General features: G+C 35.5%; 1 protein-coding gene across 2 annotated transcripts in view; it reads right to left on the bottom strand.

The window, feature by feature from the left end:
• Nucleotides 1–25,245, bottom strand: part of RELN (reelin) — a 553,318-nt gene that overhangs the window by 445,149 nt on the left and 82,924 nt on the right. For both annotated transcript variants that reach the window (XM_072653135.1, XM_072653136.1), the window contains exon 2: nucleotides 11,021–11,131. In XM_072653135.1, coding sequence (XP_072509236.1) covers nucleotides 11,021–11,131 — 111 coding nt within the window. The remainder of the gene's footprint in view (nucleotides 1–11,020; nucleotides 11,132–25,245) is intronic.

Genomic DNA, 25,245 nt, shown 5'->3' with positions numbered 1-25,245 from the left:
GGTTATCCAATCTATATAAATGGTTATCTGTCTCCTACACATGGTAGACTCTCCTCCCCTCTCACATTTGCTACCTGTGTTTTTTGGTTTCCTTCAAGACTCAGCTCAAACCCTACTTTGTGCAGAAGGCTCTCCCTAGGTCCTTTCTCCTCTCCCTCCTCCCCGCCCCCAACCAAGTATCTTCCCTCTAACTGTACATGTATCTTTTATGTGCATAGTTGTTTGCATGTTGTCTCTTGCATGAGAATGTAAGCTCCTTGAGGACAGAGGCGTTTTGTTTCCCTTTCTTTGTATCCCCCACTGCCCGGAACATAGTAATAATTTTTTGTTGATTGACTTCTTTTAAAGAGCAGAGTACTGTGCTGGAATGAAGCAGAGCAGGGACCTGGTACTCTGCCACAATGTAACTCTGGGTGGAGCCATAGTGCATCTTCCTGAATTTAACCAGTCTCAGATACTGTCTAGTTGTGTGATCCTGAACAAGTCACTTAAGCCTGTTTGCCTCAGTTTCCTTATCTGTAAAATGAGCTGGAGAAAGAAATGGCAAACCACTCCAGGATCTTGCTCAATAAGAGTCCAAATAGGGCCATGAAGAATCATCATGGTTGAAATGACTCAACAGCTATACAGCCTTGAGCAAGTAGCTTAACTTCGATAGGACTCAATTTCCCCATCAGTAAAAATGGAGGTGGTGAATTAAATCAGATCTCAAATTCCTTCTGTCTCCAAACTTCTATGACCTGAGGACCCTGACATAAACAGAAGTTCCTGCTGTACAGGTTCTTAGATCTGCTTTTCTAAAAGGAAAGCGACTTTTGAGGGGTGAACAATCACTTTAATCAAGCACATATATATTATTCACTTAGTTCAGGAGAAAATGTCAGCACCCTTAACTAAAGAGAAATACAAACAAGTAATCATCAATAGACAGGGCTTCCAGCTCCCTGACCATAAGCAATACGTACATTACAGATCAACAGACAAATTCAACTGTCTGACTATACATACATAGTTACCAAGAGAGAAACACCAACATCTGGGTTTTCAAAGCCAGGGATCTCCTTAGCAGCTGCCCAGAGTTTCATCTGGCCAAACAAACATTTCCAATTAGTAATCCCCAAAGTAAAACCTCACCTCAGATTATTTATATACTTTTCAGAGCCAGATAAACCTATGCATTAGAAATTAACAAAAGGTGTGGTCCTCCCCTAATTAGCTTTCATTAATCGGCAGGGAAGATCTTTAACTTTCTGATTAGCATTACACCCATCTCTTCCCCTTATTTAAATTCTACCCCTCTTTAAAGGACCAGCTCTAGTTCTAAATGCTTCCTGCAACTTTCTCTGGTCACTCTATCCCACTATGACCTTACCCTACTTTGAATTCCCATGTCTTCTATGGTTTGTTTATGGAAATAATTTGGTCTTATCATACTTTATTTCTGTTAGCTTATATTTTATAGTGTATCAAAGTTAGCCGTAAATTCCCCAATACATTGTTGATACGTGTGTGCATCCTTCGTTGCCAAAGAAGACCACGCCATCAGAGAAATAATGACATGACTTGTACTTGACTTTGTTTTGAGTGAGGAAGGGCTGTGTAGGTCACCAACCTCACTTCTCCTCCAGAGCCATCTGAATCCAGGGACCAGAAATTCATCAGGATGACTGGAGATGACCCAGGATGAGGCAACTGAGGTTAAGTGACTTGCCCAAAGTCACACAGCTAGTGAGTGTCAAGTGTCTGAGGTGAGATTGGAACTCAGGTCCCTCTAACTCCTGCACTGGTGCTCTATCTACTGTACCACCTAGCTGCCCTCTATATATTGGTAGCTTCTAGAGGGCAATATGTCTTTAGGTTCTTGTATCTCTGGGTGTTTTTCCCAACTGCACTAATATTTCCAGGGATCCTACTTAATAAGCAATCCATGGGATTATGGAGCTTTGAGCAAAATACTTTAGTTAGAGTAAGGGACTGAAGGTAGATTTGGACTTCATAGAATGGTATATGGGTTTCTGAGCCAGAAATTAACATACAGCTCTTAGACGGGGATTGGGGTTATTTAACAAAGACTAATGAGAATATATATGACTAAAGATTTATGGATCTGATCAAGACTGCTTTAAACTGAAAACAAAGGATAAGAGTGACAACTGCCCAAGAAAGTGACCTTCATTATGAACCAGAATGGGTTTGTTTAGAATAAACAAAGCCAGACTAGTTTCATTTCTGCTTCTGACAGGTTTTATCAAAGTAGATAAGAAGAATGCCAACAATATATCATGTTTCAATATCCTAAATGTCATATACCACTACTGTAAGACACCATACACTTGAATTTAAATAAGTCATTAAAAAAAATTTATAATACCATTGTGGTCAAAGCAGAGACTACTGGAGAACAATGTAAATCAAATTCCATGCAGTATGAAAACACACCTCCTTGGATCTAATCAGATCAACATTTTTATTAATGTCTTGAATGCAGATATAGATGGAAAGCATATAAAGATGTAAAAATAGGTTATTTTGTAAAATATAGAATAAAGAACTTGAAGGCTTCATTTTGATAAGTTATAATAATGGGCTAAACTTAATATGAAGGAAGTCCTGTACTCTGCTAGATCAGTGATCTCATCAATGCAGTCACTCTTTCCAATAGCGTACATCACAACCTTATGGCCTTATTTAAATCCTCCACAGTTTTTCCACCTGTTATCCTAGAAGCCTTCCTTTAGATTTTTTGACATCATGCAGGTACCAATAAAGACCTGAATTGCCCAACAATCATTTCTTGCTTTTAATATATGATCAACCCACCTTTTATGATCATCTGTCTCAAATGATATCCTTTCTTCTTCATTATAATTGTATTGGTAATATTGGCCTACTCAAATCAACTATACATCAATCCTATTGAAAAAATTTAGTACCAAAAAATATGAAGTGCTGCATTTGTGTTCTAAAATTCAATTACACATGTGTGGGCTATCTATCTTAAATAGTTAATTAGTATTTATTATGAAGTATCTTATGCAAGGCACTTAGCTAGGCTAGAAAACAATTTGCACGAAAAATATTTGAATCTATTAATGTATTGCTAGCTAAATAGGAGTCAACAAACTAAAAACTCATACAAATTTAGGCTGTACTTACAAAAGTACAGTTTCAAAAATAATGGAGTTTTAAAAATGACTGTACTTGGATTTGGTCTTGTTACATCTTAAGTACCAGGTACAGCTCTAGGTACCACACTTTAGCAAGGATACATCCAGAAGAAGGCTAGCACAGTTTCAAGAGGACTTTATACCATGTCATACAAAAACTGGTTGAAGGATCCAGGGAAGTTCAGTATAGATAAAGGAAGACTTAGAGAGGAATATAACTGTTTTTAAGTACAAAGGAGATCAGGCTTATTTCAATTTGCCTCAGAAGTAAAAGATGCAAGTTGCAGAGAGACAAAATTTTATATCAATATAACTGAAAAATCCTCAACAATCAAAGAGGTAATATAGTTAGGTAATTCATAACAACCAGAGAGGTTTACTAACCATCCTTCAGGAATTAGTGAGTTTCTCATCACTGAAAGTATTCAAATGAAAGACAGATGACCTTTTTCAGGAACAGAGAGACTTCTGTTCAGGATCCCCTCAGAGGGCCCACATCACCTCTGAGGTCCCTCCCAAATGTGAGATTTTATGACTAGGTTGTATTATCATTCTGTGTCTATATATATATATATATATATATATATATATATATATATATATATATGTATGTATATTTCAGTAATGAGCACAACATTAAACACGTTTATTGCCATGTCATAAATGTTTTAATTGAGAATTCTATGATCTGTTTAAGTGATTTGGCAATTAAGAAATATGCCTTGATCCTCTGTCAACGGTATAAACAGAAGCACTTCTATAAAAAGTTCTATGAACTGATATGAAATGAAATAAGCAGGAGAACAATTTACATAATGACAGCATTATAAAGAAAAATAACTTTGAAAGACTTGAAAACTGTGATCCATGTAATAGTAAACTATTACTTCAGGGGACCAAAAATAAAGTACAACACCTACTAGCCTGACAAAGTGGGGATGAACTTGAAGTGAATAATGAAGCATATGTTTTTAGATATGGCCAACGTGGGAACTTGTTTTGCTGGACTATGCATATTTGTTTTGATGGTTTTCTTTTTTACGGCTCATTTGGAGGAAGGTGTGGGAAGAGAAAGATCACAAATATTTCAAAAATATTTAAAAACAAGTTTTCCCACAAGTCAATAATAACATACCTTACTGGAATGGGTCTGTTTCTCTCTGTCTCTGTCTGTCTTTCTCCCTCCCCCCATCCATCTTTCTCCGTATCTATCTCTCCCTTCTTCCTTCTTTCTCTCTCTCTCTCTCTTTTGAAATGAGGAAGTATGATATAGTATGGAATGAGCATTAATTTGGAGTTAAAGGACCTAAGTTCAAATCTGTGTATTCCACTGTCCTCATTTATAAAATGATGGGATTGGGCTAGATTATCTCTAAGATCCATTTCAACTCTAAATTCTATGAACTTTCATAGTCCTTTGTTTGATTCTCTCAGGCATATCAGTTCTATTTATACTATGACTATTTGTGCACATTTTTCCTCTTTTACAAGATTATAAACTCCCTCGGGCAAAGCTGTGTCTCTTAGCACAATGCTTTTCACAGAAGAGATATATAATAGATATTTGTTGAATGGATAATTTGGTTTAGAGAAAAATAACAACTTTGGGCAAATGTACTGTAAATAGTAAATAATTTTTCCAACAAGTCCTGCTTCGTTTGGATACTCTGGGTTCTCAAAAGTTATGCCAGCAGAGTGAAAGCTCAGTGTCACCAATCTAGAAAGGGTGTGATTATGGGCCCTCAATGCACTGACTTCCAAATACAAGATGAGCTAAATTTAAAAAGGAACCTTGCTAAAATGTAGGCTATACTTTCATGGAACTTCTTTAGGCCACAGATACTCATGAAACCATCTATCAAGGTATGGAGATGTTGCATTTGCATCAATTGAAACAATGATGTATTAAAAAGTGAATACCCATTAGTAATTTCATTAACTGGTGAATAGTTTGTACTTTTACTGTTTACTAAAATGATTTGTTCGAACTGAGGTTTCCTAAGTTCATTACAATAATTTGCTATCTGTGAGTAGGATATTTGTTTGAATTTCACATATGAATTTAACAGACTCATTTCTTATTAAAGACTCAGGAAATCAATATTTTAACATAATGAATGTTCTCTGCAAATCACACGACCTCTTTAAGCTAATAAATGAGTATTTTACCACGGGATTATAAATAGGATACTAATGAATTTATTAAAAGCTTTCCTTTGTTTACAACTAGTAGACTAAATCTTTAGTCATACCTATGTGTGTGTGCACATACATACATATGACACAATACACACACACACATGCACACACACACACACACATATATATGTATATATATATATATACACATCTATATAAATTTGAAATAAATAGGCATATCTCCATAAGCAGATATTATACCTCAAACTTGAACACTGGGTAATATCCCAGCAAAAAAAAAAAAATAGCAAATTCATGAAATACAGTTCAATATAATCTTGTATATTTAAGGACTAGTCATTTATTGGCCTACTAAAATGCTTATTCTTTGAATGTATATGTTAAGAGGAAACTGTTAAATGAACCTCAAGCCCCCACTGTGAAATTCAAGCATTGAGTAACACAAATAATAGTTGAATCTAAACAATTTTCATTTACTAAACTTCAATGAATAAAGGATCTTTGATTGCATTGATGATGGGGATTTGCTCTGCTGAGATGGACTTTCAACACTGTCTCTACCCTACCTTAATCCATGACTTTCATGAGCATCCTCAGATTCAGCCCCAGCAGGTTATTTGCCAGGAGGAAACCTTTCCAGATTTATCTAATCTTGTACTTGAACCATAAAAAAGCAGCCAATTGCCAGATTCATATTCAAAGCCTTTCTAGTTTGTGGAAAACTGGCAGCCATTTGTATTCTTTCTTTACTAATGACTGCTCATAACTTAATGAAAAAGTAGTATCCCTTAAAACTTATAATAATGATTAATTTTGTAAAGAAACAGACCCACAGACTTCAAATAAAGTAAAATTTCCCTTCTAGAGACATTAAAGACCTGGAGTCAGCAATCCCAGATTTAAATCCTTTCTTGGACACTTTCAACCTGTGGGATCTAGAACAAGTGACTTAACTTCTCCAAGCCTCAGTTTCTATATCTGTAATATGGAGAGAGAGTAGATGATATCTGAAGTTGCTTCAACCTTCAGATCTGTGAGTTTATGAACTAATAAACTAGAATCTTCAGCATGAGGCACATATTATACACTTTAACTTAAGATATGTACTACATATTGTAAATTAAAACAAGTACATGTTCTTTCACATGATAAACTTTCCCCTGAAAAAATCCACATAGTTTTATACAATATTGTGTTTAAAAAGCTATTTCAATGAGACTTGAAGATTTTTCATGACTAAATTTCCACTCAAAGGCAAGGGGAGATGCTAGAATGTAAAAATGGACAAACCATAATTAAACACCAGACCTCTCTAGAGCTTCCTGTTTTCAAATTCACATTGACAAGTAAAATGAAGTATTCCAAGCTACATATTTCTGACTTCTAGTCATCCTTTGCATATCTATTGTTTTCATTTAATTCTGGCCATTGGGTAGGACCATGGTCATTCTAGTATTTTAAAGAGTCTTGGTTCTTCATAAAAGGTTGGTGTTATTTTATGATTCTTATTTTGATTATTCATATGTATAATTTATGGTCATGGTGCAGTTTCTGCAACTTCACAGCAATGAGTACGAGACTGTCTTTAGAGAGACCATACAAAAACTTTAATAAATAAAATCATCTATTCAGATGGAATTAAATGCCTTACTTAGTCCTCATTTATCAGAGCTAGTTAAACATAACATATGCTATTTACCACTATAACATGCTGGAAAAATGCCAAGAGCCCTGTGTTTACTTAACACTCCATTGAAAAGTCAAAGCCTCACAGTAAATTAAATATTCAAGGCATCTTCCATTCAATAGGCAAGGCATGCCACATGATCTTGGCATGATCTTTATTACCCATGATCTCTTAAGATCATGAAGATGTAGTAACTATTGCTTAGTTTATACAATGTTATGTTAATTGTGACAAACATATGGTAAAGGCGATATGCTTTGTTTTGCCAAATTCCCTCCCTTCCCAGTCCCCTCCCTATTCTCTGTCTCTCCCCCTTTTTCCTTCCCCTCCTCAGCCATACAAATCCTCTCAGTTCGCTATTGATCATAAAGATTAAATTAAATGTAGATTCCAAACAAATATTTTAATTTGTCTCTATACAAATATTTCACATTAGAACTTCACTTGGGTTTCTTATTTTAAAAGACTTTAAATATAAATGGAAAGGAAAAAATTAACTGAAAAGTGTGTAATTCTAATGATGGAGCTTAGTCCCCACCTCCCCTACCCTAAATAAGAGAAAATAAACCTTTCTCCCTTATTTGCAGAGGTGGGGGACTCCGAGATAGGAAATTGAATATACTGACTGACTTAATTTATGTGTTGCTTAGTGTTGTGGAAGTGTTTTTTCCTTCTCTTTATTTATAAGTCTTTGTTCCAGGGGCTGGTTCTCTAGTAATTGGAAAGTGGGAGATGTATTTTAAAATTAATGTGACAGGAAACAAAAGATATTAATAATTTTCAAAATAAGAGAAAAGAAATACCTTTCTGACAATATTCAATCACATTATAACTCTGATTTTCTTTTATGTTCTTTTTTTCTGTCATGTGTATTGACTTGTAAAATGCATAGGAGAGCAGTATTAAAATATTAGTAGACCTTATTATATAGGAATCTTTATGTCTGTCAAAAAGTCATCTCTAAGAGAAGTGTAAGTATAAAGTTATAAATGGAAATCCACTCACTAACTGTTAGGGAGAGGTACCTGTAAATGTCCAGATAGATCATGCCAATACTATAGCACTATAAAGTACTACCTGAAACTAATCACATCATCATAAAGCTTTGCATATAGTAGGTTCTTAATTAATGTTTGCTTGATTGAAATTATTTTAATTAGTGGATTTATTCTTTGTGGGTGTTTTTAAACTTAAGCCAGAGGTGATTTGCCATTCCTGTTACTATCAGTACTCTACAAAATTGTTGATCTATAAACATAGCTGGTTTTGAATGATCCTTAATGGTTTTTTTTCCTCCACCAGGAGTAGTTTCATGTAGGAGAAAGAGCACTTAACTATCCATATTCATATTCAAGTCCTGTCTATGACTCTTAGTGTATGGTCATGGGCAAATCACTTAAGGTCTCTGAGCCTCAAATTAAGAAGTGTGATTATTCTTAGGCTACTATTACAGAAATAAAACTAATGCCATCCTTTTAAGACAAACCAAGATGTATGTCTGAACAAAAGTAAGTAAGTACCCAATGAGATATTTGGGGGGAAATGAGAAAAATACATGTAGTAGCTAACTTACATGGTTGCTATGAGCAAATAACTTTGCAAACTAAAACTATGTAAGTATGAGTTATTACTTTTTCCCAAATTCAACAGATGAACAGGTAAATATCAATTTTTTTAAAAAAAAAATCTCTAACTCCTCAATCAGCACTATAGCCAGAGGCTAGTCCCATGTTAATTTCACTTAGGAATTGTTTTCTTCCTTTCCAGGAAACATATAAAATAAGCCCATGCCATGAGGTAGAGTTCTCTCAGTTATGAAGACTGTTTTAATTTCTGACTCCTTCCTTACCTCACTTTACTCATCATCTTCAGATTCTTCAGGTCCCCTGATTCTTCACTATTTGCCTTAATTTCTGATCATTCACTTTGTTTATTCTTTTAGTATCTATGTGCTCCTGGGTTCCTCTATCTGCTTGGCTTCTGAAAGTGTCTTTGTCCCTGACATGTGAAAATCCTGACTCAAGCTCACTGAAACTGGCTTTAACTCTTGCCTGCTCTCACGGCTTCTTGAATCTTAACATCCTTGCCTTTGCTATCCCATTTTGCCATGTTGCCTGACAGTAACAATGTGAATTCAAACAAAAAGCCTTGCTACATAAAAATCACATTGATAAAACTTGTTTCCTTTTTCTAAAAGGCTATTCTGCTAATAAATAACATGTAGAAAAACAACCATAATGAGGTAAGGTATATAAATAAATCGCTATGTATCAAGGACATATGAAACTTAAAGAGAAAGGTGAATCATGACACAACAGGTCAGATGGATAGATAGCCCAAATATTTCACTAGCACTCATGAAAAGTAAAATGCTCTAAATGAAAGCATAGTGAGTAATTCCCCTATGGTGGATTTATGAAGAAACATGGACAAGAATCACACAGGATGAGAAGACATGTTATATCATCTGTAATTAAATCACAGATTCCTTAATAACATTTTAAAGTTTAAAAAATGCTTTACAGATATCGTATCATTTTATCCCCACAACAACCCTAGGAGGTAGGTGCTATTATTATCACCCTTTTACAGAGAAAGAAATTGAGGCAGGCAACCAGGAATACAATAATACAACTAGTAAACATCTGAGGCTGGATTTGAATTCATGTCTTCCTAACTCTGCACTGTCCTATTTTTGTGTTGTTATTCAGTCACTTTCAATCATGTCCAACACTTTGCAATCCCATTTGGGGTTTTCTTGGCAAAGATTCCAGAGTGGTTTGTCATTTTCTTCTCCAGCTCATTTTACAGATGAGGAAACTGAGGCAAACTGGGTTAAGTGACTTGCCCAAGATGGCACAGCTAGTCAATATCTAAGGCCAGATTTAAACTCAGAAAGATGAGTCTATCAATTGCACCACCTAACTGCTTCTAAAGTATGAGGTCTATCATGTGCTATCTAAATGTAAACTATTACAAGCTATATAATAAAGTAATCCCATTTCCCTCACCTTGAAAATTTATTAATATTCTATGGAGATATTAATTTACTCTTGTTCTTTCTATTGTATACTCAAATATACTGGGTTTGTAATACTTAACACCTTGTTGCCCTTCTCATCAGTGACTGATGAATAATCTAATGTGATGGTTTCATAACTTATTTAAAATCAATGATTTTCTAGTTATAGTTTCCATATGAAGTTAAATCTATAAAAATATCAAGTGAGTGAAATAATTTACTCAATTTTGAAAAATGACTATTTTGCACCTTTCCCTTCAGCCCCCCCCTCCCCCATCAATATCAAGTCACTTTATTGGGATATAAAATGGTAGCAGATTTTTGGTATAGATTATGAAAAAGTCAGAATACCAAAATATGCAGGCACTGAAAGACAGTAGCAGTTACACTCACAGTTCCCAGGTATAAGAGAAGCCAGCTGTGGCTTAGCTCTTCTTGGCAGTCTCTCTAAGAGTACGGTTTTCAAAAATAAATTCTGCCATGCCCCACTTTGTGGGGGCCCCACTTTGCACAGGTTGGTTATGTGATCACTCAGCTATTTTATGGACTTTACCTATTCATCCAGATCAAATTTAAAGGGCCAGTTTTCACATATCAAATATCTGATGATATTTCAAAAAGTTTATAAGATTGGTTCCTGACTGATGCATGAAAATCCAAATGAATTTCAATAACCCAAATGACAGTATATGAAACATCTGCATGCAAGTCCCAAAACAAAGTGTGATAGCTCCATTGAACAGATATTATTAGATAAGATGTCAAGCTGGGCATGACATGCTTACACCAAATGCTTTCATTCTCCTACCCTATCCCCACCCTCTCCCACATACACTGTGCCTCTTAAAATTAAAAAAAATTAAATAAATTAGAATACTAAATGAGAAGAACATGGAATAATTCTTAAACAGATTTTTAAAGCCATGATAGCCAACTCTAGAAAACATACTTATTGGCAGGTTTCTCAGACCACATCAATCTTACCGAATCCAAAAGCATTAGCACCTCCAATGCTTTGTGAAGCCTGGACACTAGTAGATGTGTAGAGTCCTGTAACCAGTAAGCCATCAAAGAAGGTACTTGTGGAAATAGTCACTGAAATAAAAACAAAAATCAATAAATACCAGTGATCAAAACATTTAATTATATGCCTATTATAAAATGCTAAGTATCTTTCAACATAACATTTATTACTTGTTCAATAATCCTTCTTTACTATGTCCATTAGTGATAACACTATTGCCTTTATGGAGATGAGATAATATATTAGGTCAAGAGACCCTTTAAAAAAGGCCAAACTCCAAAGTTGTTTTCTCTGTTTGGACAACCTGTTCTGCCTTTTTCCATTCATATACAAATTCAATCTCTTTGTGAAAAATCAGCTGAAAACAATGTAGTATTCAAGAGAAAAAATTTCCCCCTGTGAGCCACAATTTCAAAAGCATTGCTGGAGATCTGGCATTGTAATGAGTACACTTTAAAAGAGAAGCACTCCAAACAGTGAGAAACAATTCTTCATTGGCACAAGGAAAGAAAGATAGCAATAGGCACTGCATTTCTTTATTTCTGTAATAGTGTTTTTTGACACTTTTCAACAAAAGGCAGACTAATTTGATGAGGATGAGGATAGTGAGACCTTTTCCTATTGTGAGCAAAGAAAGGAAAATCAATTCATTACTTACAATGTCCTTAAATTATATCTGATGTATACTGCCTATAATATGTGCCTCACTGGCTCTATAACCAAGAACTTAGGATACTGTGGTCAGGTAATGGAGCTAATTAAATTTATTCCTTAGTTATTCATGTTTTGCTACCGAAATGTCCTTTTTACTTGTTATTGCAGAATGTAATTACAAAAAACTTCCTCTATGAAATTACAATGTTTTCTACTCCATTAGGCTTTAAATTTCCCACTCCATGATGAAAGGTAAAAGGTGCAATGGTACATAAAATGACTAAAAGATTCTAACGTTGATTTAGCAGTATACAACGAGGGATTGTCATTATTTTTGGCAACAACAACAAAAATGCATAGATGAAGGCAAGTGTCATACTGGCAGCTTAGATGAGACTTTGCAAATTAAACTCCAGGATACCCAGTAGTTCTATCAGAACAGCCAGAAATATCCATATTATTACACATCCAGATAAACACAGGATTCCAATAGCCTAACATGACATGGTATATTCAACTAAAGGAGGAAAAATGGCAGTGTGTGCAGTAGAAAGAGCACTGGACTTATAGCCAGAGCTCCTGAGTTTGTGTTCTAATTCCACTATTTATTAGCTTTACAATTCTAAGTTGATTCATGAATCAAACTGATTCATTCCTCTAAGCCTCAATTTACTTATTAGTAAAATGGGGATAATGACACTGGCAGAACCTTCCTTTCTAGGGATATTGTGAGGAGAGTACTTTATAATAACATAATGTGAACTATTCTGATCTCTCTGTTGTGTTTGTCTTTGTTTTTGAAGAGGACCATGACATCAGGGAAATGATGACATGACTTGCAGTTGACTTTGATTTGATTTGAGTGAGGGAGGGATGTACAAGGTCACTAGCCTCACTTTCTCCTCCAGAGTCATCTGGATTCAGTGACCAGATATTCATCATGATGACTGGAGATGGCCCAGGATGCAATGGAAGACCCTGGCCCTTTTAGGCTAAGGCCTTTTCAGGTACTCACTTAGAGTGAGGTAATGCCCCTTCAGTGACTAGGCCTCTTTAAGAAGTAGTGAAGGGATGACCCTTTTAATTAGAAAAAAAAAAAATCAAGCTGGGAGGGCAAGGTCCTCAGGGTGGCTATTCCAAAGAGAAACAGTTACCAGTGAGGGGAGGAGAGAAAAAAAGGCTAGGCGGTAAACGCTAAACCTCCTGGGCTTAGAGTGAATCTCAATGGCAACTGTTTCTCTTTGGAACAGCAATCCTGAGGGCCTTGCCCTCCCAGCTTGATTTTTCTTTCTTTTTCTAATTAAAGGGAGCATCCCTTGACTACTTCTTAAAGAGGCTTATTCTCTGAATAGGCTATTACCTCATTCTAAGTGAGTACCTGAAAAGGCCTTAGCCTAAAAGGGCCAGGGTCTCCCATTGCATCCTGGACCAACGTCAGTCATCCTGATAAATATCTGGTCACTGGATCCATATGGTACTGGAGGAGAAAGTGAGACTGGTGATCTTGCATAGCCCTCCCTCACTCAAGTCAACTGCAAGTCATGTCATCATTTTCCTGATGTCATGGTCCTCTTCAAAAACAAAGGACAAACACAACTGGTGAGTAGACCAAATTGCCTGAATGGGAACCCACCTACCTGGGTAATTCAGCTCATCTTCTCCCTCTCCCTTTCCTTATCCTCTCTAAAGGAAAGTAAAATTTGATGGCCAGAAGCTGCCCAGTTAACTTGGGGTTTACTTCTTTCTTTTCTCTCTCCCTCTCTCTGTCTCTTTCTTCATGGAAGGGGTATTATCTCACTCCAAGTGAGTACCTGAAAAGGCCTTAGCCTAAAAGGCCCTGGGAGCTCTCTGTAGCATTTAATAGTAAACTCCTCCTTCTTTCTTTCTGGATACTCTTTGCTCCCTAGACTTTGGAGCTATTTTTCGGTTGCTATTCCTTTCATACATGGATCATCATCCATGTCCCACACCAAGAGGCAGTGTGGTACAACAGAAAGGGTCATGGATTTGGAGACAGTCTATCTGGGTTTGTATCCGGGTACTCTGACTTACTGTTTATGTAACCTTGGACGTGCCACTTAATATATCTTTACCTATGATTTCTCATTTGTAAAAAGAGATATCACCTATAATGTCCCTTTGAGTTTAAAACTTGGGATTCAACTATAACTATACATGGTTATACACCTGAATCCTACCCTAAGCCTTATGTTTTCTTCCTTTATATGGTCTTCATTGGAGGTTTCATCAGCTCCCTTAAATTCAACCACCATCCCTATGCAGATAATTTTCAAACCTACCCTTATCTATCACCTGAGATCCAGTCTTACATTACCAGGAGCTACTGGACATTTGCACTGGAATGTCCCAAAAGTATCTCAAATTTAACATATCCAAAACCGAACTCATGAAGTCACTCCTTTTTTGAAGACTCATTGAAGATCCTGATCAGTAGTTAATAAAGGGAAGGTTTGTCATCTCAAAGGTTCGAGTTCTTAATTGCATGTAACCAGGAGGCATATCATCCTCAAAGGGCCCAAATGTCCTGCTGACACACTTAGACTAAAATGATAAAAGGCAGCTTATATTACCAATTCCAAACTCCCATTACCAATATATAATTTGATCCTCACAATAAGCCCAAATTAGATACTACAGGTATTGTTATAGCCATTTTGCAGATAAAGAAACTGAGTCTCAGAGATACAGGGTCCTACCTGTGGCCACACAACTGGCAATTATAATGTGTTTGATTAAAAATTTAAAAAACCATGCCTTCCAACTTCAAGTCCAATACCCTTTCTACTATATCATTACCCCCAATCTCTCCACTTAACCCCAGTCCTAAATATTTCTAACTTCCTACTAAACATCTCCATCTGGATGCCTACCCTTCCCCAAAACCTCAAACTCAACCCATCCAAACCCAACCACATCATTTCCTCCCTTAAACTTTCTCCTATTCCCTCTCATTTTCTCCATTTCTGTTAATAGTACCATCTTTCTTTCTTGCTACTCAACCTTCCAATCTCAGTCTTCTCTAAGTCTTCTCCCCTTTTCTCCTCTTCTGTCCACAGTCAATCAACTGCCACATTTGTTTGATACAATACATCTCACATCTATCTTGTACTTACAACTGACACTGCTACCAGCCTAATTCAAATCATCATCTAGCCAATAGTAATAACCTTTCTGCTTCCAGTCTTTCCCTTAACTAATCTAACTTTTACAGATATGCTTTTAGCATATCTGTCATCTTAAGGTACACTTCTGATGTCATTCCCTTACTCAGAACCCTTCAGTACTTCCAAACTGCCTATAGGATAAAATACCCATTCCTTAGTCTAGCTTTTAAGTCTTTCCAGTAGATGACTTCAATCAAACTTTCTGCCTTATTTCACACTACTGATTTTCACACACTCATCCAAAAGTGGATTAATTATCAGTTTTTCTCCATTGTTTTAGAACACTGATCCACCCCTGTGGATCACTCCTAGGACACTCCTCCAACATCCTAAAACCCAACTCTGGTATCACCTCCTCCAGGAAAATTTGCTTGATTTATTTCCTATCTCCCAACCCTTAACTTAGTCATTTTTGCCTTTTAATATTTTCTCATGACATTTTGCCTAGATCTCCACCTTGCTGTGATCACATTATCCATTTGTTCACCTTTTATATATCCTTATTAAACTGTCAGCTCCTCAAGGTGAATGACAATACATAAAATTTTTATATGCCTATCATATACCACAATGCCTTGCCCAGAGAAGGAACCTAACAAGTATTTGTGGAAACTGTAGCAATTTCAAAAACCCTTTTGTGTTATGCTAAATAGTTGAAGATCTATTATGGTGTGCCAATTAGAAATGTTAAATATTTTTGTGAAAATATTTAATGAAATATTATAAAGGATATTGAGTAAAATAGCATCATGCTAATTTATCTACCACTATTTTTATTTATTGGTCTGAGCAACATTTATACCTTGCTCTCTCTTAAATACACATATTAGAAAAATCCAGCTGTGAATTTAGTCTCTTATGGGGAATGAATGAATATTGCAAAAGGCCAAACTGAACTTAGGAAAGATCTTTCTGATCACCAACTTTCCTTTTACCTGAGCATCTAATGGGTCCATACTTAGCAAAGAAAAATATCCAATACAATTGTGGATTCCTTATCAAATCTATGGGGAAGCTTCCCAAAGTCTTAAGTACACATATTTTTCATGAATAGAGCCTTCAGTTGTAGTCTACCACTGCATATCTACTCATAGCATTAAAAGTCATGACATTTTAAATTGCTAATCCATATCAAGATTTGCCTCTTTTGGACCTTCTCTCTCTTCTTCCTCCTCATTTCATTCAGATGATTCTATCTGTAGGCAACAAGCTAAGTCACACTTAGAGATTCTCTACTGATCTAAACAGAAATCATATCTAAAATACTTCATCGATAAAAAAGTTTGCTCTACTTATTAAGGGGCCTGGTATCTGTCCTCCTGCCTGTTTGACCCTGTCCCTTTGACTCCTCCCTTCATCTCCTGTGCTTCTTTTCCCTTACTATTTGTCTGGAAATCTCTCAATATTTTTAATTCCCACAATTCTTCTAGTTTCTGACTTAATATCTCCTGGTATGTGCCCTCTGTCCCAGTATGTATATGCTTGGCTTCTAATCCACAGTTTCCTCTGATCCTCAAGCTGATCTGTCAATCCTGTTATAACTTGCTTTGACCCCATGAGATCAGGCATGACCTTTAGACCTTCCTTTAACTTCCACAATTTTATGTCCATTATTACTTTACAACCTATTGCCATCCCTCATAAGTTAGACTAGGGTGTATCCTAAAAATCATTCAGAAATAACCATACCCTATCACTGATTAAAACTGAGAAGGGTTTACTATACATTGTAAATATATGACTCATTAATTCAGTGACAAAATAAGTAAACATTAACTAATACAAAATCTACATTTCTGAATGCTCATGAAGTAAGATTTCATATACTCAAGGACAGAAAATGGGTTAAAAACATAATTAACATGGTAACCAAAATATTTGACCCAGAAAGCAAACTAGTTTACAAAAGAAATGGAAATTTTGTTTGTACCAAGGAGCACATAAAACTTGTACCAACAGACACACACATTGGTTAAAGTAAGTAAAATATTTATTAATATTTATCAGGAAATATCTATAATTATTTTAGTATTCCTTTTATGAATGCCTAACGATACTTTAATACTTTTATTCCTAAACTAAATATTCCAAAGCTAGGAGAGTCAATATGATGTAAGACAATTGGTCCTAGAGTTCAGAAGATCTGTCTTCAAGTCTCAACTCTGACATTTACCAGCATGTTGACTGGGGGCAAATCACATAATCATTCTGAATCTCAATTTTTTTTTCTGTAAATGGTGATAATAATAAAATGAAAATGAAGCAGTATAGAGTAGAAGGTCAGACTCCCTGGCTGTGTGACCATAGAAAATTAACTTCTCAAAGTCCCAGGCACATATTACAAACTGCCAGTTTAAAGTGATAGAAGGAGTTTATAATACTAATGAAATTATAGGTCTAGATCATCATCATGTTTACCACCACCACCACCACCACCACCAACACCACAGTGTTCAAGGAAACAAAAGTTATACAATGAACCACTGCAGGTTACAAACATTTGTTATCTACCAAATACCTAGACAGGCATGATCAGATGGAAAGAATTGTACATGAGAAACTCACTATCCTTCATAAACTAACAAACAAAAAAGTTCAATAGTACAAATAAAGACTCCAAACTATTCTTGAAAATTCACCAAATAAACTGAACCAAAAGAACTAGAGCATTATCACAAATAAAACAGTTGCTTACAAGTTCCTGATACAACATTGATCCTTAAAAAATCCAGAACAGTGTTAATAGTTGCTGCAATGTCATGTATTATTACCCTAAAAACTACATGGAATACAAAGCTTTAAAAATATTTATTTATTGAATGAAGAAAATCAAAATCATATGGGAACAGGACAAAGTCATCATAATGTCTGCTACTGAAGCTATCTTATTGAGAATAGATTAAGTGAGCCTACATCATATATTAAATTATAAAAAGATGTTATTTTATCCACAGGTGTAATCATCTACAAAACACTGAATGAATGTAAAAGGGTAAAAATAGAAGAGTGACTTTTTCCAGGCCTGTTTCAATTTGTACTTTACCAAAAAAGGTGGAAACAAGAAAATAGTAATAATAAACATAACTATACCTATATTGTAGAGCTGTTTTGAGGAAAGTGCTATGCAAATCTTAATTATATAAAACAAGTAATAATAATTATGTATTTATCTCCTTCTTCAAAGAGCTATATTTAACTTTCATGGGTTTATAGATCTATAGAATCTTGGAAGGAACCTTACATGGCTACAATTCCTTTTATAGTGTTCCTGTCACATTACTATCTTTAGATAAGTAGATGTTATTGTTAAAATCTAAATATCAGTTCACTAAATTTTGAAAGAAATGAAACTTACATATTGTTATTACTGAACTAATGTCATTATGTTTGGTCGTTACTAGCATTTAAAGTGTTTATATGACCCCTCTCTTAACTTAACCTAGTTAGTGTCCTTGATAGAATTCAACAGCTAGATAGATTTCACTGGCTAATGTTAATATTAAATAGGTAGTTTTAACACGAGTCTGAGTTTGGCATTAACCTCATCATATATATTTTAAAAAAAAAAAAAGCTGTCATCCCCAGAGAAGAAAGGGCATGGCAGAGGAATGAAAATACTTATGCCAAAGGGAGAAAACTGATTAAGGGGAATAAGAGGGAAAAAAACAGTAGCAGCAAGTCATATATATTGCTAATTGATTATTTCAAGCAAGATCCCAAGGAATATGGATAAAAGAACAGGGGAAAAAAAGACAATCTAGATAAAGGTTGATTGCTGAAGCTTGAAGGAAGTTTTAGGGTAAATAAAAGTATCATTTTTTTTATAGATAGCATATGTAATTCATTTCCCCAAATGCTTATATAAATTAATGAAAGATAGCTATAAAAACACCTTTTCAGGAGAATATAAGATAGCCTATATAAGCTGTTAACAGAACAGTCAGATAAGTAAAAGTGACTAAGGTTTAAGGTAATCAGACTATATGGGCAGGCACATTGGAAATGTTAAGCCAGGGTATAATTGGTAACAGCATTTCAGATGCCAGAACCCTGGACAGCTCCCTGAGAGCACAACTATTGTTTAAAAGTTACTTTTATTCCTGCAGCTGTAGGTCTGCCTATGTGCTCTGTTCCCAGGTAAAACTACCTGGCCTTTAAAGTTCCTTCGCTTTGTTATTACAGATTCTGGCCTTCTTAGGGAAAAGGCTCATTCTCATTTGTCCAGGATCCTTCTGTATCTATGTCAGATGGGTAGGACCATGTCTTCTAATGTAAGAATGTACTCAGAGGGTAACATGTTCTCAGAGTTTCTGGCAGTATCATGGCCTGGGACAGGGTAGCACAGATTTCCCTAGGGATAAGGAGGGGTGTTCATATTTTCCTTCACATCCTTCAAATTCTGAGTTAGAGATCTCAGTTTAAACAGGACCAAGTTAATCCCCCTACCACACTTAGCATGACATTTATAGGAATACAAATATGTGTATGTATATATGTGCATGTTTGTGTGTTATGTTACAGAGGTCAAATAAGGCTTTGCTAAAAGTGATCCTTACAAAATTCACAAAAATAAATATTAAATATTGTTTTTACAAATAACCAAAGTGTCAACCAACCTTAAATAGGTCTAGAGGGTAGGAAGCAGAGACTGGAGAGCTCCTTTCAGATATTCTATTTAAAGAGAGCACTCAGGGTGGTCATCTCCTCATTTTTTCACCTGTATTCACTCTTTTGGACTCCAACATGCCTCCAGACGGGCTACCCTTAGCTTCTCCTTCTCCTCTCCTTGACTTTTCAGCTTCTCTTTTACATGTCTTTCCCCCATTACATTGTGAGTTCCTTGATGGCCAAGGCTATCTTTTGCTTTTCAACATGTTGCCAGCACTAAAAACCTGGCACATAGTTGTCACTTAATAAATGTTTACTGATTATTATAGCTACAAACATCTCCATCTAAATGTATCTGCATTTTTAAGGAGAATAAACAAAGCAATAAAATTTACTGGGAGGTAATAAGATATTTAGACTGAGATTCAATCAATAAATATATAATAAGCTCCTACAATGTGAACAGCATTATGCTAAGTGTTACAATTATAATCACATACTTTTTTTCCTAGGAGCGGCCTAAGAAAACATCTAATTTAGCTCTTCTGTTTTATATATGGGCCCCAAAAAATAGTGTGATGATATAAACATAATGCTGTGCAAATCTAAAAGCTCTGTATAAGTGTCAACTCTTAACAGTACTATAAAAGGAGCAAGGGATGAGAACTGCCAACACTGCATATCAGCAACTCATCTGTAACCTAAAACCTCAGAGAATACCTTGGGTCACTGGGATTTAAGCAACTTGTACAAGTCAGAGTTGAGACTTGAATTCAAATCTCCCTGACTCCAAGGCTGAATGTCTAGCCATACGATTATGCTGCCTCCCTAGTAGAAATGTAATACATGTCTACTTTGTATTGAATATTTGTTGAATGACCATCATCACCATCAAATATGATAGAGTAATCAATGGCAATCAGAGCTAGAGATTAAGATCTTTGTACTATATTCCTTCCACTATACAATTTTGCCTCACTTGAAGATGAAGAAACAGTTCCAAAGAGGTTAAATTATTTTTCCAAAGTCACATAGCAAATTTGTTCCAGAGGTAAAACTAAGATTCCTATCTCCTTACTCCAAGTTTGATACTTTTTTTTCCCCACTATGCTTTCTTTTGACTTGGGTTTTTTCAGTTAGAAAAGTAGAAAAAGATTGACTTGGTATTGTTATTCCTATTCATAAAACAAAACCAGGAAAACTTGGACAGAAGTATACTTACTCTACTCATGTCAACTAATAGCCAACTTTGAATGATTTGGGAAAGACTGGTTTGTCTATATGCACCTGATTATGTCTTGAAGAAATATATTTTTCCAAATATCCAGATATTGGGCTATGCTTGAGCGGGTTCCACAAGCCTGATAGAAGACTTTCCAATTTGGTGGGCAGAGAAGGAGTAAGGACATATCTGAAAAGCTATAACCAGTTGGAGGGCAAAAACATTACATGGTTAACAGTTTAGAGGTCATGGAACTGAAGAATGAGAGGCAAAAAGCAATGTAGCGAGTAAAAGACATATAAAAAATAAAATCACTAGGGTCTGAGTGTGATGGTAAGAATCAATGATTCAAGTCAGACCAAGTGGGGTTTAATACCAAAACAAGCAACAGAGGATTAAGCGCTTGTGGAAAACACACTTAGTTTGCTGCACTCAGAGTTCTGTGGGCTTACACATGTTGTTAAGCCTGGCAATGAGCAGTCAGCCTGCTTTTAAATTTCCACTAAATTCCTCTTGGCTGGATACTACCCAACACCAGCATTTTTGCTTCCCATGTCCATATGCACAGCAATTTCTGAGCAGCAGTGAGTCAAGTTGTAATATATACAGATTATAAGCTTGCATCAGAGATTTATATAAAGCTCCTAATAATTAGTTAAGAGATATAATAATAAAATACAAATGTTAAAAAGGCAGAAAAAAGTAACCACAGACTACTAGAAGAAAATGTCTGGTCATGCTTTCTAAGTTTTCATTCCAATATGCCTAAGGAGTTCATTTTTGCACATTCAAGATTTGTATTTTTCATATTTCTGAATCAAAATTCTCCCAGTTGTTAGTGCCTCCCCAGATATTTTTTGGGTTACATATTCTATATTTACTTATCTGCGAACATGTTGACTCTACCTAGTTGAATGTAAGCTCCACTGAAACAATGACAGGGTCATTTTGTATCTGAATTCCCCTTGTCTAGGGCAACTCCTGGCCAACAGTGACTGTTTAAGAAATACTTGTTGATTAAATGATCAACTGAACTAAAATGCTAGGTGATCTCAGCCTGGAAGAATGAATAAAATGTCAACTGGTAGAAACTGACAAGAAAATATAAGTTGTGCTTAGGAAGCAAATAATCCAAATCGGCTGCAGCGGAGAGGAGTTAGAGAGGAATAGTGTTGTATAATTTTCAAATAGATAGATAGGTTTAGATATTGATAGATTGATAGATAATTATACCTAGATTGTGAAAGATCATTTTAACTTTTTTCAGTATACAATGGGAATCTATTACAGGTTTTTGTTCAGTATAATGACACAATAAAACTTTGCATTAGAAAGACTAACCTGGAAGCCACATTTAGACAGAGAGACTGAAATCAGGGGGAGTGTTTGCAATAATCAAGGTGAGAGGTAGCAAGGACTTAGATTAGGGAGTAGCTGTGAAAATAGCAAGCAATGTGAGAAGAAATACTGCAAAGATAGAAACAAGCAAACTTGTTTGCTGACTAGATGTTGGAAGAAACAAAAAGGAAAGTGTCAAAGATGACCCTGAGTTTAGAAGCCTGGGTAACTGGCAAAAATATGCCGCCATTGACCTAGTTAGGAAAATCAGAAAGACGGGAAGGTTTAGAAGAAAATATGATACATTCTACTTTAGACATATTGGACTTAAGGTAGTGGTAAGCCCTACAGATGGAAATGTCCAATAAATAAATAAACAAAGCTTAGGACACAGATATAAAGAGAGAAAAGGGATAAAGAAAGAATATTTGGAAACTATATAAGTAGTTCAGAGTATGAAGATAAATTATCAAGGAGAAAATAGAGATGTCAAAAAATAAACAAAGTATAGCTACAGAATTGGAAATGACAAACATTATGGTGGGGGAGGAGAGAAGTAGGGGTTGGTCAACAGTATCAAATACTTAAATGGCATGTGTGTCACAACCACTAGGGAAAACTCTCTTTGCCACATGGAAATATCTGGTTTTCTTGTTTAAGAAACAAGAAGTTAGAATTATGCAGAAGCAAGGACTTAAAATACAAATACTCGCTAAAAGACTAAGAAATTGAACACAAACTCTTGAATTTGAATCCTTCTCTTGTATGGAAAAAAATATGTTACTTGTAGTGAATTTGTATAACTGAAAGGTTTCCTGTGAAAAGGTACATGGAAAAATAGGATGCAACATTTTATATATTGCTGACTAAAAAGAAATGTTGATTTCATGCGATGTCTTCAGCTGAATCCACCATTATTTTGTTCAGAAAGCTACAAAGCTCTCAAGGTATTTGGGGGAAATGAGACTGTTTTGTCTTTCAACTTGAGCATATGCATTTACATAAATAATACCTATGTCTCCATATCTATACTGATATATAGATATACATACAGTGAAATTCTGACTTTATCTTCTCATAAACTAGTCATGTAAATACTTTGTACTATTATCCACTCTAGGAAGTCATTCTATCAGTTATTCAAGTAGAAAATAGGAAAGACGCAAAAGGCTGAGCTTGTTGTATGTGGTTTTTTCAGTGTTTGCGTTAAGCTGGCAATGAGCTTAGAGCATTGGAAGACTATGAATACAGATTGCCAGGTTGTGACAGCAGACCAGAAACATGATGTAGAGACACAATTCAATTCTTATCAGCGGTGTGAAGAGAAGAGTAGGCTCTGCCTGGAAATGACTAATTATAAAGCCAGTATTATCCATTGTAGTTTCTATTTAATGTCCACAACAAGGCAGTGATAGCATTCCCGGGGGATGGAGGTGGATGGCAAACACCATAAGATGAAAGTCTACTGGGCAAAGAATTTGCATGTTTAATGTTTATATTTTGCTCTACAGTTTCATGCTCATGAAAACTATATGTTCTAACAAACTGGAATCATTTCAAGGATATTTCTATATTGCTTTGCAGAAAAGGCCACTAACATGTATAGGAACCCTATAAGACTGAAAGATGTGCGACTCTATGGCATTATTATGTTTCTCCAAATAATACAATGTATGCATATAATACATAGAAACATATATGTGGTCTATGTTTCTGATGACAGGTTGGAAGCAAAAATATTAGTTCAAATCATTTTTACTATATTGTTTGACCATAACAACTTCTCATTGATTAATTTTCAATAAGGAACTTGAAATTTTGAATCTGAAAACCATTAGCAGAATTCCAGATTGTCAATGTAAAAAAAGAAAACAAACCCTTGCTGCACTTTGTTTGCCTTTTGAGTACTGAATCTTGTCTGCCTTTGGAATAGCAAGTAGTTTAAATAGCCTGAGGAATAAACATATTACAGTGGAAATGAAATAAACTGAATTTATTTACTGCAAAATTTACTCAACAAAAGGTAGGCCTGTCACTGCCACCATTTAGTCAAATTGCCACAAGCTCCAACTGCCAGAATGCAAACTGAAGTCCATTATAATTCACATTTTAAAATCAGGGAAAAGCATGACCCCCCCAACTATTTCTTATTACAAGCATTATTGCTATTACTATTTGCGTTTATGTAGTTTTCAAATATGAGTTTGAGTGTTTTATTAGTAGCATTCCAGCAGCAAGAAAGGAAATCGTCCAAATTATAAAAAAAGACCTAAAACCAAAAATCACTGAAAAAAGACATGAATCTGTAGTACTGGTGTGGCTCCAAGGACTTTAAATCAATAGACTATGAACAAATGATGTCCAGTAATTCTACAGTGGAGACTACAGTAAGAATACTTCCTTCCTTATTTAAGCCGAGCATTGATAAAGCAGGAATAGCCAGAACGACAGAAGGGGATGAGTCAGGAAGTAGTGGACAGGTATGTGTGTGTATGAACAGTTTCTACTTTCCACATGGCTGAATATCCTATCAGTCCTCTGGAGTCACTAGTTCCTGATGCAACAAGCATTTTTGAGTACCTACTACACAGAACACCACACTTGGCACATTGAAGCCCAAAGAAATTTGAATTTCTCCTTAGGGGCAAGGGCTATTTTGTTTTTTCTCTTTGTTTCCTCAGTGCCTAGCTCAGTAAACGTAACATGTTGTTGCTGTTCAGTCAAATAAGTCATATCTGACTCTTCTTGACCCATTTAGGGCTTTTTCTTGGCAAAGGTACTAGAGGGATTTGCCATTTCCTTCTCCAGCTCATTTCACAAATTGAGACAAGAGTAGTAAAGCGACACAATGGATAGAATGCTGGGTCTAGAGTCAGTAAAGACTTGTCTTCCTGAGTTCAAATATGACCTATGTTACTACTAGGTGTGTGATCCTGGGCAAGTCACTTAACCCTGTTTGCCTCAGTTCCTGCTTAACCATTTTTTATTTTTTACAGAGAAGGGTTGAATTGGGCATTGGCTCTCTCTCAGGAAAGAACTGAAGGGGTAAGAAGGCATTAATACATCACTTAAAGAAATAAATACTTGTTTAATGAATAAATGTATTACAAAATACAGGTAGCATATTTATCAATATTTCTCCCCAGTGGTCTGTTTCACTGTTTTCTTCAATGAGACG

This window comes from Notamacropus eugenii, chromosome 3 (genome assembly GCF_028372415.1).
Source record: "Notamacropus eugenii isolate mMacEug1 chromosome 3, mMacEug1.pri_v2, whole genome shotgun sequence".
NCBI classification, from domain to species: domain Eukaryota; kingdom Metazoa; phylum Chordata; class Mammalia; order Diprotodontia; family Macropodidae; genus Notamacropus; species Notamacropus eugenii.
Note: the sequence above shows the minus strand (reverse complement) of the source record. Positions and strands in the feature narration are given on the sequence as shown.